Source organism: Anopheles moucheti, chromosome 2, assembly GCF_943734755.1.
Source record: "Anopheles moucheti chromosome 2, idAnoMoucSN_F20_07, whole genome shotgun sequence".
NCBI lineage: Eukaryota > Metazoa > Arthropoda > Insecta > Diptera > Culicidae > Anopheles > Anopheles moucheti.
Genome location: NC_069140.1, coordinates 17,969,267 through 17,986,846, shown reverse-complemented (window position 1 = coordinate 17,986,846; position 17,580 = coordinate 17,969,267). Strand labels below are relative to the sequence as shown.

General features: G+C 44.3%; 1 protein-coding gene across 1 annotated transcript in view; it reads left to right on the top strand.

Annotated features, from left to right (window-relative positions):
- Nucleotides 1-16,972, top strand: part of LOC128297497 (secreted protein C-like) — a 29,223-nt gene extending 12,251 nt beyond the window's left edge. The window contains exon 2 of the mRNA XM_053033147.1: nt 13,987-16,972. Coding sequence (XP_052889107.1) covers nt 13,994-15,565 — 1,572 coding nt within the window. The 5' untranslated portion in view covers nt 13,987-13,993 and the 3' untranslated portion in view covers nt 15,566-16,972. The remainder of the gene's footprint in view (nt 1-13,986) is intronic.
- Nucleotides 16,973-17,580: the final 608 nt, after the last annotated feature.

The following is a 17,580-nucleotide window of genomic DNA, read 5'->3' as shown; positions in this document are numbered from 1 at the left end:
AATCCTTTATTCTGGACAACAACAACCCCACACCCCGTACGTGAAGGGGGGACATAAAGCTGTTGTCCGTCTGTGTACGCTTGATGTTGTTTTCTGTATCAGGTTCTATTTTTTAAAGTACGTGATCGTGAATTGTGGAAGAGATTTGTTAGTTAAACGGCGTAGTACATCTAAAACTTTAACTCATTTCTATGAATAAAATAACAGAATTTACCTTCCAAATTCTGGAGGGAACTTCAAGAGTTACTTCAATTTATTATCTTCACAATTTAACTCTTGATATATTTTTAAATTGTAATATTGAGACTTTACAACACAGAAATACAGAAACTTAAAGTTTTAAAATAACTGTGGCCTATATATGTTACTGATAATGCCGCAAAAGCTCGTGTGGGTCGCGAAACAAAAAGCAGTTACATATATGCGGGCCTTGTATGTTCGTTGGCCAATTTAATTTCCTCAAATACACACGGTAACATTTGTGGCGGTACGTGACTAACGAATTTATAGTCCAATCGCAAATACTTTCAATTTTCATTTCTCGATCTCTCGAGTTTTTTTTTTTTTGGGGAAGGGGGGTTTTCGATAACAACATCCCTTGCCAAACATATACATCGGCTCCACGACATGTGTTTTGTTGTTGGCCGGGCTGGTGGCCGTTGGTAGCCCGGCACAAGTGTTGACCTCTCTCTGGGGCATTTCATTGTTAGAGGGTAGTATCGTGAAAAGTAACAAGTCGAAATGGACAGACTTTCCACAGGCATACACACACACACAGGGGTAAGTCTCTCTTGCCGCGCCTCCCTCGCTGCTTCCCCCCCGTGATAAACTTGACTTTGACAGTTGGCACAGAACGCCGGTGTTGGGTGGAGATAAAACTTTACCTTCTGTTCCGCAGTTTATTGAAGCGACCAGCACTAGCAATTTGTTGTCTCTTGCCGAGTCCCTGGAGGGATTGTTTGTTGTGTTGTTGTGTCTACCTAAGGAACTGTCCGCTTGCTTGCGCTTGCTTGCGTGGTTGCAGGATTAACTGCAGGACACAGTCAGAGATGCCAGAGTACACGGGATTGGTTGTTGTTACTTGGAGCTTTTCGAAGCTAAACGGATGCTGTAAATATCCGATACCGTCGGATGAACGTTTTGGTAACGTATTGCATCCAGGTTTCCGTTTGATGGTATTATAAAACTTGCTGGAAGATGTTGCATTTTTATTTGTGATTTTGTAGCATTACTACTGCGCTTGACAGCATTGTCTTGCCTTTATATCATCGGTTAACGTTGTAGTACTCACCGGCGGCGGTTCAGAGAGTTCGACTACGCCCTTGGTGGGTGTACTTAGCAGCAGCATGTGTAAGTACTGTCGTTAAGATGTTCCAACCTTTCATTATCTAACGAATGTTCCGCTGCGCTGTTGCAGCTTTTGGAGTGCCGCCGCCCTGAAGAGCTTATGTACAGTTTAAGAAAACATATGTTTGCATTATTGAGGGCTTTTTTTCTTCTGTTCCTTCGTCTACTCTATCGCATGGACGTACCCCTGGAATGTTAATGACGAAAGCTAACATTAAACTACTCACCGTTTGGAAGGTGTGGTGGTGCTCGAGCTGTGGCAAAGAATGCTTCTCTAGGGGGGAGGGTTTTTTTGGGTCACAAGAGTGTGAAAATTGAACTTGAGGTTTCTCATGCCGCGCAAGACAGCCAGCCAGAGCCCTGCAGTAGCCGATAATGCCGATAATCTGGTATGGCGCGTCTCGTTTCGGGGTGGTTCGGTGCTAACGGAGTTTTAACTGTTACACCACTGATCGCGCTGATCAGTTACACACACACAGTTGAAGATGAAGTTTCTTTTCTGCTTCTTCAAGCGCCCCTTTGGGTGTCTTCCGCATTTATACCCCCCTTTTTTTCGTCCCCGTTGGCTTCTTCTGCCGCCCCGCCGTCTTCACAATTGGCCACGCGGTTCGATTTCCTCGTTGTGTGCAGTGTGTAGGGGAATGTATCGGCACTAGCAGCAAGATGCTGTGTTCCCACCCGTTTGCCGAATGGGAATCGTAATGACTGTAATGGTACTTGAGCCGCCTGAAGTGGGCTGTTGTTGTACCTTAGCTCGCGGGGCCACCTTTTAGAAGGTGGACAAAAAAAACCCCAAGACCGGAAAACCGACCCCTCCATCACACTTGCGCGGTAGAAGAACGAGGACAACCGAAGGTGTGTTCCGGGGGGGACCAGTGACAGAAAAAAGACAATCCGGACGTGGATGACGGTGTATATGTTCCCATGCTTTCGACAATTGTGGTGGCACTGGCACTAAGGCGAAAACACGTGCACGTGCTCACCGCGCGTTGAGCTATATTTATGGTCAGATATTGTTCTGAGTCTGTAACTCAGTTAGTTGAATGTGAAACCATAAGCCCCCCACATGGAGGGAAAGACGGACAAGACAATAGCGCAAAATGTTATCTATAATTGAGAAGGTGAAAGTTTGCTCACCCAACACCGCCAGTGTAATGGAGCTTTTTTTTGTTTTCGCCGCTTCTTGAGCCATTTTCATACGTTGTGTGTGGTGTGGTGTTGGCCTTCCTTGCTTTTGGATGAGTTGGACTTTTCCGAAGTAATCGCTCATCATCTCCACCAACATCATCATCAACTGTTGTTTCCATTTTTCCCCCTTGTTTTGTGTAACTTTTTCTTTTCGTTAATATCGCTCCGACACACTGTCCAACACACACACACACCCCATCACGGCACGGTGATGTTGATGATGATGTGTTGAACATTTGTTATGAAGTAGTTTTGTTGGTGATAAGCAATTGTTGCGTCTGCAATGCTGCTTGTTCCGGCCCAGAAGGTGTGATGAAATTCATCCATTCACATCACGCTGTTATTGTAATGAGTTTCCGTTTTGTTGTGTTGTGTGCTGCAACGGACAGACGGACAGACGGAAATGCGCACGAGTTTTTCCTCTCGAAAGCTTTCTTAAATACATCACTTTTGCATTGCGGAGATGGGACGTGTGTAAGCGTTGTGAATGTATGGTAGTGTGGTAATTTCATACCAATTTTGTAGCTTCACGAGTTTCGTAATTTCTGTACCAGATTGGCATTGTTTGGGGCGTTCGATCGATCGCTGGAGGAGATCATTTAAATGTCGGCCTGGTTATATGTTTATTGCGAAATAATTTAAAATGTGGATGGAAAATTTCGAACATAATCTACAATTTTCCACATTATTTATTACGCAAACCAATTTATCTTTTTTGGATGTCCTTTCTGATGTCCTGATGTGAGAAAAAGAGGAATTTATTTTATTTATTTTATTTGTTTTATTTATTTTATTTATTTTATTTATTTTATTTATTTTATTTATTAGTCGCTTTTCTCATCGCTCATATGGCGACTCAACTCGATGGTTATTATTATGTTGGGTAGCTTCATTAAAAAACATCCCCTTGCGGCTTTAACACATTTTGTTGTGCCACCCACCAAAGAATGCACCAAAGAACCTCCCCGCCCGCGTAAAGGTTCTTGCAACGATCGAAATCAATTGGAAGAAAATAAGGACGTAATCAGTCGTGTAAAAGTGTGGTAATATATTATCCAGTCTGCTTTCTCGTGTGCTCGTGTGCCTTGAAGCAGAACTGCCCCCTTCCAGCTTCTACTGCTGCGTGACTAGTGCGCCTCGTTTGCCTGTGCGCGAGTGTGCCAGTAACCTGGCAGCTACTGCGTTTGTCACTTCGGTATATTCTACCGATATGATGCGACTTCTTACCACGGATTGTATGCAAATTTTCCACGCTCGATATGCTTCACCCCTGATGGCCTGATATGCTCAGCGTGATATTGCTGTTCTCTCTCTCTTTCTATCTCTTTCTCTCTTTGTGAGTTTTTGCCCTGGGTCATGGTGTGTCTACGCCATGGTTCTGGCTCCGGATGGCAAAAGGAAAATCCGGAGAATGATTAAAGTTGTTAGCATAATCTGCAATCGATTGACGTTCGATGCGAATGGTACTAACCGTACGGACACACGTCACACGGTCGCTTTGGCCTGGTTGGTGTTGGTGTCGTTGCAAACGGTGGTTGGATCGGTTTAATTGAAATTGATGGTCCGGTGCGCAGATAAAGTGGAAAACTAGCAGAAGGAGGCCTTTTTTTGTCTGGATGCCCGATAAATGGTCGAATGGTTGTGATTTGATCCCTTCTTTCACTGTTTCGCATCGTTTTTGTCTGGCCCTCCTGATGATAATGCCACACTGTGAAAACAAGCGAAATAATGCTTTAATTGATGTGATTGGGGTAGAAAAGCTTCGTTTAAATGTAAAGCTCTCACGGGTCCGGAAATGGTCGAAGATGATGAAAAATAAGTAATTATAGGCGTACATAGTAAAGTGTCTTCGCATGATAAGACTCAATTCTCAATTAATCTTCCTTAGAAACTTTGGATATAAAAGGCAGAGTTTGACAATTGAGCACATCCCGAAGTTGTAGTACTTCAAAAAGGAAGATGAATTCTCTAATTCCTGCTTCAAGAAGTTATTTTATATGGCTAACAATCGATTCTCAGTTTAATGGCGAATGCATTTTCCTGCTTCCATTATTGCCCACTTGAAGGTATTTCAAATCTTTCCTGCATGGGAATGCAAGCTTTACTTTACACGACTACGAACTCCTTGTGTGCGTGTTTGTGTATCATGTGTGTGTAAGTGTGAGTGCCGATCTTTTGCTTGTTGTTTGAAGAGCGAATGTAAAATACTTTCATCGTTGGATTATCGTTGAAGAAACTTTCCATCGCTCACTCCAAAATCAATGGTTTGGGTAGGTGTGGGGTATTATGTGGGGGCTTTGGCAAAGTTTTACATAGCCCCCCCCTCTTGTGAGCAATGATCGATCGAAACGACGGTTCGTGTAAACCTTCTAAAATTCAAGTGCGCAGCCCATCGCCTGATTGATCTACTCCAATGCGTAGGCAAGCGTGACGGAAGGAAGCAAAAAGCGTGCAAGTGCTTTTAAAATCGGGAATTTTCGTTTATATTTCTGCACGAAGTCTTGCCAGCTTTTCTTCACCACCACCAGGGCAAGGCTTTTCCTTCCTCTGTGTCGTTTTGGTCTGCTGGGCAAAAATAGAATTCTACCACACCTGATCTAGTCCCAGTTTTTGCCTCCGCCTTAGACCAGAGGCTTGATCCCCAGCCAGGCACGGAATGAAAAGTTTCGTGTTCTATAAAAGTTTATCAGAATTCAATTATATCTATCTTATTGATTGTTGCACTCGGTGCCAAACCGGGGGCTGGTGCTTCTGTATTCCGCCTCCTCGGAGATTTGGAGCAGATAAACCATCCGGCTTTGGTAGAAAAAAAAACTCCTGGCAAATAGAGGGGATCTCTCGTCTTTCCACTAGTCACAAAAGTGATAAGAGAAAAGTTTATCTTGCCGTTGGCGACGGTACTTACATTTTATCATCATCATGGCAGAGTAGAGTGTATGCAGAGTTTCATTCCGTTGAGAGTGCTCTCGTCGCCTTTGTCATTTATTGGTTCCGTGTTTTTCTTAGATGGAAGACACCAGAAGGTTGTCGGGATTTGAAGGGAAAACATTTGCAAAATGGTGGAAGAATTTAAGATTTTTGTAATATTTTCTGTTGCGTCTTCATGTGCTAGTAGTTTGACAATCGAGCAGATAGCAGATAGGGATAAGGCTCATAAGTGGGAGTAAATGCCCCAGCGACGTTCAAATTCGGCAAACTATGTCGACCAGACGGCCTTTGGCAAATTATGATGGAAACAAATAAAAAAAGTACTAGTAGTTTTACTATTAGGTGCAGCGCCACGAGAGTTGACAAAATGCTGACAGCTTGTCAAGTGACAAAATCTGATGCCGCGCACACAGTTCTACTCTTTGACAAAGTAAATTGACAAGAATATCCACATGATCGAAGTAGGTTTCGACAGTTGTTACCGAAACAAAAATAACTGATTGGATATTTCTATTTTTTGTGTAAAAATAAAAAATAAAAATCTAAAAATAAATAAAACATAAGTTATAGTTCATTCAAAAATTAAGCTTATGTACTTTAAATGCAAAATAAAATATAATATTTTCCGATAAAAAATAATATAAACATAATACCATAATTAGCAAGCGGTGCAAAATTTTGTCATCATTTTGTCTTGGATTTTCTACAAAATGAAGTTTGACAAAACCTTCGTTTTGACAAATTTGTCAGCATTTTGTCAGCTTTCGTGGCTCGGCACTTATTTAAGTAATGGTAGTATTAAATTAGTATACCAAATGTACAATGTGTGAGTGTCGGAACGAATCTTGCTATTGTTGCAGATAAATCTAAACGCCCGTCAGAAAGATGCAGGTCGAAAATTGACATATGGTCAACTTCTTTACCTCAATCATCGGGTTCCGCAATGCAATCAATGCAGAAGATATGTTGCGCAGGCATGTGTTATGTCCATCTCCACCTTATCACCTTCGCTCGTGTACACACACGACCGTGAACATCGAAACATAATGTCACATTTGCTTTGCGTGTTGTGGACAAGTGCATTATGCTGCACGGTACACGATGGCATGTGAGCGCGCAATCCTTCCCCCCGTTCATGTTCAACGTCAACAGCACCTTAGAACAACAAGCTGCCCTCCCCATGGCTTCGGGCCCGTCAAACCGTGGCCTCGTTGTCGGTGGACATTTCAGCATAAGAAGCAGCGACAGCAGCATCAGCAGCAACTAATTGCTTCCTCGCCGGTATGACAGAAAAGCGCACACACATGCACACATGTCGGGACGGAAATTGTTCTTTGGGGAATGGAAGCGATTAAATGTGCTCCGGAAAACGGCATCGTGTGTGTGCTCTACGGTACGATGATGGGGTACGGACACAACATCCATTCTATTGACGATGTTTTAGGCTTGCGCCATGTACACGCTGTGCTGAACGCTGTCCGGTTACGTTGGCCGAACGTGTTGAACGCATCTGTCCGTCCCCGTGGTGTGGTGGCCGGTTTTGTCTGGCGCTCAGCGGTTTTTGCGAAAATTGCTGTCGAATTCTTTGACGCTTTTCGGCGGCGCCGCTTTAAATCTGTTTGTTGTCGCCGAAACGGGCCCGCAACTGGTGTTTCACTGCTGCAGTGGAGGGAATTATTTGACAATTGCTCCCCGTAATTACCATTTTGCATCCCGCATTGGAGGACATCAGGTTCGAGTTGCTTGAAAACCGGGGACAGATGTGCCGTCGGGACGATTGTACTTCGGACGATAATTGGCCAATGATGCAGTGACAGCGAATGAGCAATAAAAGGTTCTTATGTTGCAGTTTGTGAGTAAGGATTTGAATGTGCTGCATCGTTTCACATAACGTGATGTGATCATCAGGTACCCAATTATGTTATCAACAAAGTATCGCAATTGGGAAGAAGACGTGTGTGGGAATTTAATTCGAAATTGTTTGAAGAATATTATGACTTATAAAATGTCTGACGAACTTGAGAGTTAACTTGAGAGCTTTCTATCAATTCATTTCAATGTTAAATGTACGACGAACTGTTTAAGACAGCGCGGAAAAAAAGGAAAAACAATACTGTGTATAAGCCTCATTTGTTAACAATTTCCTGATATCAATTCTTTCATTCTTGTTGACATCACTTTGATGAAGGCCCTCACGCGCAAAGATAAACTTTTATCGACTGAATATCCTTATGAAGACGGCCTTCGTTTGCTTTGACTAATATCCGATTTGAGATCGATTGTTTGTGAACGATGATGGGTCCGAAGATTATCCCACGTGTGGCGCTTAACGTTAGTCAAATAAATACCAACTTTTACCAGCCATGTTTAGTTTGCATAAAGTTTTAATACTCGACGGCATTCGCTAAACGGAAACCAATCATGCTTTATTTTTCTTTTGGTATGATGCGTTTATTCAGATTGCAATAGAATCGATTACAACAAGCACGAGGAGTAACAAAGCCCCCCCCGTTGGAAGTTCCGCATCGCGCAAGTTCAGGCGATCGATGAAAAGTCGACGCCATAATCGTAAAAAGGAACGATATATCCTCATTGCCTTGCTTGGCTTGCACGTTACACCATAGCGGAACAGGCAAAACGGTGGCGGCGGGACCCGGCAGTACAACCCCCGGTGGTTGATTTCCGAGAACCTCGAACATCAAATATCTTGTGCGCGCCGCCAGCAGCAGCAGCAGTGTTTGGCGAAAGGTTTTTCCGTTCCGGCGCGGCTGCCATTTCCGTACGGCTCTGCCACGTGACACGCAGCAGCAGCACCATTTTTGGGGTTTTAGCTTCCAGCTTTCGTCGACAAAGATCATTTTCGTTTCCACCCGTTTCGCCTTTTTTTCAAACTTCCCTTGAAACTGTCGAGCGATTCGAAAGTCGACCGACGAAAAAAAGACGCATGAACGCCGCAACCCGATTGCTTTTATTTTGGTAAAAAAGTTAACCTCTTTCTCTTGCCAATGCGTGTAAAGTTTAACGATGTTGAATTCTTGTTGTTTTATGTCCATTTTCTCCACATCCGGTGTCGTGTTGAAGGAGGGAGAGTAATACAGAACAGTTTAAACCAGCCCACAACAATCAACAATGTTGATGAGCGCATGTGATCCTGGAACGATCATGTGTTATAATGCTTTTGTTTCTTTAAAAAAAAGATCAACAATTGCTTTACGAAACTCACCGTCATCGGTGGCGGGTTATGTATTACGTACACCGGCAAAGAACTACAAACCCGGACCATTCTCCTGGACATGTTGTTTGTGTACAGTGTGCATGTAATTACAACATTGTGTTTGTATGATCCAGTTGAAGAGTTGTAGTGGTAAACGTACATTTTCGGCAGGTCAGCAATCCATCAATCTCCGCTTGGTTGAACCAACGTGTAATCAAGGGAAAGTTCCAGTTTACCATGAAATTCTACGTAGACCACACCAGAATGTCCTTTGTCCAAGCATTTCATGTGTGATGTTTCATTTTCGGGGGAGAGCTGGAACAAATGGCGAGGGAAAAGTATTAATCTAATGCGATACTCCCTGATTTCTTGCGCATTAAATAAAAGAACACGTGATTTTGCCTGTCGTTGATGTCGCTGTGCGTCCACTCTGGTTTTTATTTCCATCTGTCACTGAACTGTCAAATTTTAGCTTGACTGACAGTTATGTTACGTTTGCGTTTATATGCTATGTTTGGTTGCTGGAGTTTAACCGCTACAAATCCAACCTAACATGAAACTGCCGCCCCGGTCGACTTAGTACTCCTTAGCATTCCTTGAAGGTGACAATGTCTACGTTGAATATCTGCCAAAACACCGAACGCGTGTCTTAGGGCTAATTGGTTTGATGGTGGCAATTTGCTTTGACGTGTTGACAATTGTAATAACGATTACATTCCTTCGCTGTGGTTGTTAATGCGTTGAATGCAGTAGATTGTTTGAAATTGTAAGTTGTTGTAAGCTTCTCTCAAGCATTGTTGTTGTGCAAAAGGAAAAGAAAAATAAAAAAGCCATCCAAGCACACCGCGAAATAAAAAAGGCCGAAACGTAACTTTTTCGCAATACTCCTCGCCGCGTAAAATAAGAACAAATATTTGCAAAACTACGTCCTACTGTTCTAGCATTGTTCAATTCCGGTGCGCGAAGGCAAATGGTAAAATTTCCACAATATGCCAGAGTTTCCTTTCCTGCCATTGCGGGAAGGATGTAAAGAAGGGCCCAATTGTAACGCCCTCTCTCGCTCTCATTCTCTCTCGCTTTCTCTTTTTCATTCCTTTGGGGGAAAAAAACTTTACACAAAAGCGAGAGCAGAGTTACCACTGTTCCCCGTTTTATGGGTTTTCTTTTGCGCGGGCATTCCCAACAATGCTGTCACTGGCAGTGTGGAATGTTTTCCCACCGGGGACGACAAAAGCGAGTACGCACACAGCAAAGTATGTATATATTCGACGGCGTGTTTTCCCGTGGGGGAAGCGAATAGGAAAAGCAACTTCTGGGCCAGAAGGACAAAGCTGTAACGGAAGGGGAAGAAATATGACCACACGACGGCAGTGTCGATCTTGATCCTGTTTCCTGTTTCTTTAATACAGACGAAAATGTTTTCATTTCCTGGAGTTATATCTGCTGAAAGTAGTTTCGAATTTTATTTTTCTAATTTATGTTTCTTGTTTTTATTTATGATGATGATGGGATGATGAGGAGGACAATCCTTATGAAGGATGTGAGTAATCGGATTAGGGAGTAAATGGAGCTGTTCGCTTAATTCGCTTACTTTATTTACTTTATTTGATGGGGCTGTAAATAAATCCCGATCATGTCATTACAAAAGCGTCACAGAATTAGTATTTTTATGAGCTCTCACATGGACATTATCCGGTTTAATCGGACGTTGAATGGAATTATTTTCCCTTTTGCTTGTTTGCTTCTCACAAGCTCGAGTCATGAAGGCAATAGAGAAGCGTTTAAAATGCAGTTCACAACACATTAGAAGTTCATGCCACACCGCCCTCCCAAGACTTATGTTACATTATTCGGAATGTAAAGGAAGTGTTGTTTCTGCAACCTGCGCTTCCAGCCGCAGATTGTTCCATTTGTGCACTCGTGAAAACAAAGCCCCAATGGCTGCAACCATCCACCGCTTGACATCACACAGGAGGGAAGATATAAAAAAGAAAGGAAAACCCCCGTTGCATTACTCGCGTTGTTGGATGGCCACCAGTTACGCGCGCCACCGTCGTCCAAAAGTATGCATTTGACAAATGTGAGCCCTCGCGGAATGCCAGCAGCAGCAGCAGCAAGGACGACGCGTATTTATGGACAAATCCTTTCGTGTGGCGTTTGTTGATGGAGCAGAAGAGCAGAGCCAACCCCAGAATGTGCATGTGGTGATGAATTTTCGCCGGCACTTCACTCTGTCTGTCTATCTGTCATGTCCATGCTGCCCGGTGGTGTGATGGGCGTGCATCAGCTTGCCAACTGCACACTGCCAACTGCGATCCGTTGTTTCATTTCCGTATTTCGGTGTTGCTGTTGTTGCTGTTCCTCTCTCTCCTACGTAACGCCCGAGAAAGCAGCTTACAAGTGGAAAACGGAAATTAAATGCAATACAAGCACCGTCCAACACCCGCGGTCATCATCCATAGATATGTGGGAGATTTCGAGAACTATATATACACACACACATTAAAAAGCAATAAAAAGCATCGAAATGAATGCTTTTCCTCTGTTTTTTTCTGTTTTACTTTCCAAATTACACAACGAACAGCTTTTGTTACGATGCGCAGCAGTTATAATCTGTTGCCTTTTTTTGATAAAGTCGGTGCTGGTGCTGGTTGGACAACGGACGACGCGCCAAGAATTCAATCGGATCGATAATTTACCACCCCAATGATTGGTGGTACTCAAATGTGGCAAATTATTGTTGTTGTAGTTCAATTACTGTAAATCTCGCCTTCCATCCTCGAGCTCGAATTGGTGAAAAATTGTTCCAATTCATTCGGAAACGATAGATATACATTTCTCCCCCCTAACCGGAAGATGCTTGAACAGTTTGCTTCTATTTCTATTGCGCCACTTACCAGTTCCCTGCCAATCCGTCACTCGTATATCTTCAATAAGGCACATGGAGTGAACAGGCAAGATACACTACTTCTTCACCCGTAGCAGCAGGAATTTGGCACAATTTATTTCTGACTTCATCCCGCGTATATGATTCTTCCTCGGGCAAAAGCCATTATTTAGTCCCGATCCGAGGTTTTGCCTGATCCGGTCAATTCGTCAATGACGAAGACGAATGAATTGGAAAGAGCGTCGTGTTGCTCTCATCCACCTATAAAGAGCCGATCTGATCCGCGTTTCCACTTCAGCCTGTGAAAGATGATGGTGAGAGGTTGTTAAAGTTAATCTGTTTTTTGTTCTTCTTCGCTTGAACAGGAAGGAACAAGGAATTGTCGGGAATTGTGTTCGCTTTGGCTGTAATATGCAACCCAGAGAGCGTAAAATTAAAATAGGCATTAAATCGATTCCATCCCGGGGATCATTGATTATCATTTGAATTTTATCACAAGTTTTCTACTTTGTTGGTGGTGGTGGTGGTGGTTGTTGTTTCAATAAATTGGCTTCGATTTGCTTTTGTAAAAGAGAGGATCTTTAAGGAATGTCCACTACTATTTGTTCGCGTCTCCGACTCTATGAAGGCAGCAATCCTTGAAGGATCTTTTTCCAGCGCCCAGAATAGATTCCATTTCGCGAAACTTCTATCGGTTTTTGGTGAAGCGGATTCAAACTAATTCAACAATTATTCCCGTTTTGCTGATTACAAATTCCAGTTGGTGTAGCATACCCCATTGTTTGATTGAATACAGCCATCGATCAGCGTGCAAACTTTAAATTCCCCATCCATCGGTGTCTCTAACTAAATACTATCTGATAACACCTCTAACGTCTCGCGTCCCGTGTTTGGACGTGAAATAAATTATTTAAAAAAAAGCATCTCACTACCTTTCCACTGCTTGGTTGATCCTTGAGTGCACCGTAGTACCGTACGGTTGATTTATAAAGCGATCGGAATCGATGTGCGGAATTAGGCACGCATCGCAATATATTATTTATGCGCGAACCGTTATCGTGGAAAGCCGCAGCGCGTCTCTCCTGTCGACTGTTGCAGTGGCCAGAACAATTTGAATTTTTGCACTTCCCCACGCACTATCTGTCGCTGTGTGTTCCTCCCGCTTTGACTGCGGCACATTCGTTTTTTTTTTTTCCGTCCCCTTCCCCACCAATGCGTTATGCGAATGTTTTATTTGGCAATTTCCTCCATTTCACGACTATTTGGACGATGGTTTTGCGTGTGTGCTCTGTGCCCCGGGGTTGTAGTTTCCACACGCTTGGTTTATGGACTTGCCCGTGCCGCGCGCTCCATTGAGCAGTGCGGGTGTTGTTGTGCTTCCCGGGATTCATGCTGCATTTTGCGCACCTGGCAGGCGGCAGGAACACGGGCACAATCTATCAGATATTATGGGGACAATCCCGGGCACTGTTGTACCGCTACGCTCACTGACCTTTCAGGGTGTGTGTGTGTTGTTGCGTACGGTGTCATGAATATTTACCACCTACGGTTATGCCTTCCGGTATTCTTTTCGCACGGTTCCGGTGTTCCGGTTTAGTCTGCTGCCAGCAGGCAGCGATGATGATGAAGGTGGATATAGTGGAAATCGGTGTTGCATAGCGTTATTGACCTAGCAGAGAACATGTAGAGCACCTCCCGGATACGCTTCGACACTGGTGTGTGTTTCTGGCGTGTGCTATGGATAGAACCATTTATGTGTGTCCATACATCATGCTCTTCCTACATTTCCGGCTTACATTTGGTGCTGAATGCGTTGCTGGGAAGGAAGTACGCACCTAGGCTAGGCTAGGTGGAATGTTTCGTATTGAGCAAGATTATGCTCCCGTATCGAACATTCAATAGCAGCAGGTTCGACGTAAGTGTACGCTCGTATTGTCCTGCGTTCGGTTTAACTAGCACCACCGGTTGTGTGATAGGATGGTGCTTTCAATACATCAAGCCTCCACAGTGTTCCGATCAGGACGATGAATACCGATAGGCTTAATGGTTATATGTGCGTTCTTGATGCGTTTACGGGCGATCAGAATTCAGGAGCTTGAAGCTTGCTCCTTGTCCGACAACAAATCCGTTTGTCCATCCTAATAATGACGCTGCAAATACACGCTGTGATGTATGGGCTTTACGATAATGATGAGAAATGGCTGCGATAGTTTTAGTTCAGTTTCTTGAAAAGAAGGTTATTTTTGTTGTAGCATTAAAGCACGCTAAAATAGGTCCAATTCTATACTATTACAGACAAAACTTCTCAGGTCTAGTAGAGCTCATTGATTGATGTCAGCGCAAGCTCTTGTTCAACTTTGTGTATGTGGTGCCCCAAGCCAGAAAACTAACGCAATTCTCTTTGTACTTTGTTTGATTACAGCACAAAAATGGCAATCGTCAAGGATAGTGCAACGTTCTTCCAACACGGCAATTCGGCGCAGTTCGACTACGTGCTGAAGCTGTACCCGAAAGCGTTGAAGCTGAAGGCCGAAACGCGTGGCAACGGCAAAAAGGCGGACAAGCTGCTGCGTCTCGAAAAGTGGTACCAGAACGAGCTGCCGAAGGTGATAAAGAACCGTGGCCGAGATGCACACCTGCTGCACGAGGAGCTGGTGCAGACGATGGAGTGGAAACAGACGCGCGGCAAGTTCTACCCGCAGCTGTCGTACTTGATCAAAATCAACACACCCCGGGCGGTGGTAATGGAGACGAAGAAAGCCTTCCGGAAGCTGCCAAATCTCGAACAGGCGCTAAATGCGCTCTCGAACCTGAAGGGCGTAGGGATCACGATGGCGTCGGCTTTGCTGGCCGCCGCCGCCCCGGAAAGTGCACCGTTCATGGCCGACGAGTGTCTGATGGCGATTCCCGACATTGAGGGCATTGATTATACGACCAAGGAGTATCTAAAGTTTGTCACACACATCCAGCAGACGATGGATCGGTTAAACCTGGAGGAGGATAGCAATGGTGCGGCCGAAGAGGCTGCGGATGAGAAGAAGGACGGCACAGCGAATGGTGGTGGTGGTGGTGGCGGTGGTAGTGAAACGGTAGATGGTGCTGCGGCAGACGGGGAAGGAAGTGAAACTGCTGGCAAGGATGCGGCAGGGAAGGAAGGAAAGGGCGGTGATACGGCCGAAAACGGTGCCTCGGGAAAGACAGGAGCGGCAGCAGCAGCAGCAGCAGCAGCAGCAGCAGCAGGACCAAAGCCGAAGAAATGGTCAGCACATTCGGTCGAGCTGGCACTGTGGACACACTACGTCGTTTCGGATTTGCAACCGGAATTGCTTGGTGGTATGCCTGGAAATGGTAATGGTGTTGCGGCCACCGTTGATGATGAGGCTGCACAAAACGGAATCTCGAAAGAGGAGGACGAGGAGGAGGATGATGTGCCGGACGAAGAGGAGGTCGATGGGGACAACAACGGGATTGTGGAGGACGAGGGTAATACGAACGATGAGAACTCCCGCACCGCTATGATGGAATCGTCCGAGTCGGAAAGCAACGAAGCGGCAGCTGCTGGAGTGGCGGTCGTGTCGAACGGCAAAAGTACGTCGGGTTCGAGTGGTTCTGCTCAGGATGAGGAGGAAAAGCTTGCCGACGACACGGAGGATACGTCCAAGGACGCTACGGATAATAGCAGCACGGCCGTTACGATGACGGAGTTAACGAACAACGGTACCTCGGTAGCGGAACCGGTGGTGGTGACATCCCACACGCAAGAGACAGCCACACTCGTTGACGACGGCACGAAAGCGTCGGATGAAAGCTTAGGCGGTGGAACACTTGGCACAAAGGCCGCGTTGAGCACGGCCAGTTCCGTTGCCGACAGTACCGAATCTGGAGCGCCGATCAGTACCACCGACAGTAGCAGTAACGGTAGCAACAAACGTCCCCTCTGCTGCGAGGATAATGGTGAAGACAAACCCGAACTAAGCGCCCCGAAGTTGATAAAACTGTAGGACGGTGGTGGTGGTGCAAGTCAATAGGCACACAGACACGCGAGACATCGCGCCGGTGGATGGCGTGTGTATGTGTGAGAAGGTGATGAGGGAAGACGAATGTGGGTATGGGCCTTGTGCTTCACCGGGAACGTGGAGAAAAGAGAGAGAGAGGAGGGAATGTGGCGTAATGTTTAGGATAGGATAGTTTCTAGCACAGTACAACAATCATATTATGGTCACAGAATCAGCAAAGGAGTGTGAAAGAAGTTTATCCAAGACGAAAGATACCGTGTGCTGCTGCGTCATTGGTCATCAGTTACGCAACAGGACGAAAGGATTTTTATTTGTACAACACCAATAATGTCTAAGCGAAGAGGATGAAAACACACGCTTATTTTTAGTGGGAAAAGAAGAAAAATAAAGCGCTGCCGGCAACACATATACTGTGTGCTGCGTGTGTCGTTTGAGAAGCAAGATGTAAAGGACAAAACAAACAGTAAACTACAAACAAAACATTTCTCGTGCAACGTTCTAACGCCTAAAAGCATACCTTCATTGAATTTGCAATTGCTTTCTTGAGTTTCATGATTTAAATGTAAAGCTCTGTTGTATGAACTAGTAATCTATTGTATCATCCCAGATGAAACAATAGTTTGATTTTGTTTTCGTCGAGTAAGAACTCTGACCCATCGTTCATATGAGGTGTTCATCTTTGTCCACCTGACAGTGGGAGGAACTCGCTACAATGTAATGGCATTAAAAATTGACACAGGACTAAGACTCCGTCGATCTCAGTTAAGAACTTTGCTGCTAAATACTGATAGAAATTCCGTACATGATTGAAACACTCGAAATTTGTCCCTGTCCCTTGGCAGTACATCTATTTAACTGGTTAGCAGTTGAGACGAGACTGGGATTCTTCTTTTCCTTTTTACATAATTTGTCCGCATTGGAGGGGGAGGTTCGTTTGCGCAACCGTGACGAAAGTGGACGACCGCAAGTTTATCTCATGCTAGCTACAATTTAAGTTCTTTTTTGTTCATTTTACTGTATTTATATACTTTAGAGTAATCGTATCCAACGATAGCCAGATAGAGGAGGAGTGTGGTGGTTTGGAGGTGTAAAACGATTAAAACAGCATCCCAAATTCCCATTTTTAGGAAACACGGAAATACGAGAGATGTTTAGGGATTGCTGCAGGTCCTGCGTTGGGGGTTTTTTTTTTCGCTGGGATATTGTAATTTATCAAAGCAAAAACGGAACACGGAACACACGGTGTAATTGCAACTTGAAGAACATTATTATGACTTTCAGGAATCATACTTGCAATGACGCTATAGTTACGCACAGAGCTGACTCAACCAAGAAAAGCCCCAAAAAGGGAGAAGGTTATTAAAGGAAATGCTACTTCAAACGAAACATACACAAATACACAAATTTTTTGATGAATTCAATGAAAAACTAATGACTGTCAATTTTTGTCTACATCAAGCGAATATTTGCTTAATGTTGCTTACACTACCCTACTACTTAACCCTAGTCATGTAACTAAGGTGCATGACGGACGAGCTCATAGGTGGGAGGTCATAATTTTTGGATGATTTAAGAATCTTAAAGGATTCGTGGATTTTTGGAATAAGGATTCATGAATTTGAATCAAATTTAACCGGCGTTTTCAACCGGAGGAGGAGACGGTTTGTTTGAGAACCAAATTCCCGATCATACCAACCCCTTGACGAGGGCCAACGACGACGGACGAGAGGACCGACAACTACAAACGAGGACTTAGAAGAGGAGGAACTCGAACCAGGTGCGAATGGAAGTCATCGCTACATTACGGACAGTTTACGTAACTTTGCATGGTTTTTTTTAGTATCAATCTTATTGTGATTTAAACCAGTTTTAAATGCATGCAAATTATAAAAATGTAGAAAATACACAAATTCCCCAATTTACCCCAATACACACACACACACACACACACACACACACACACACACACACACACACACACACACACACACACATACAAG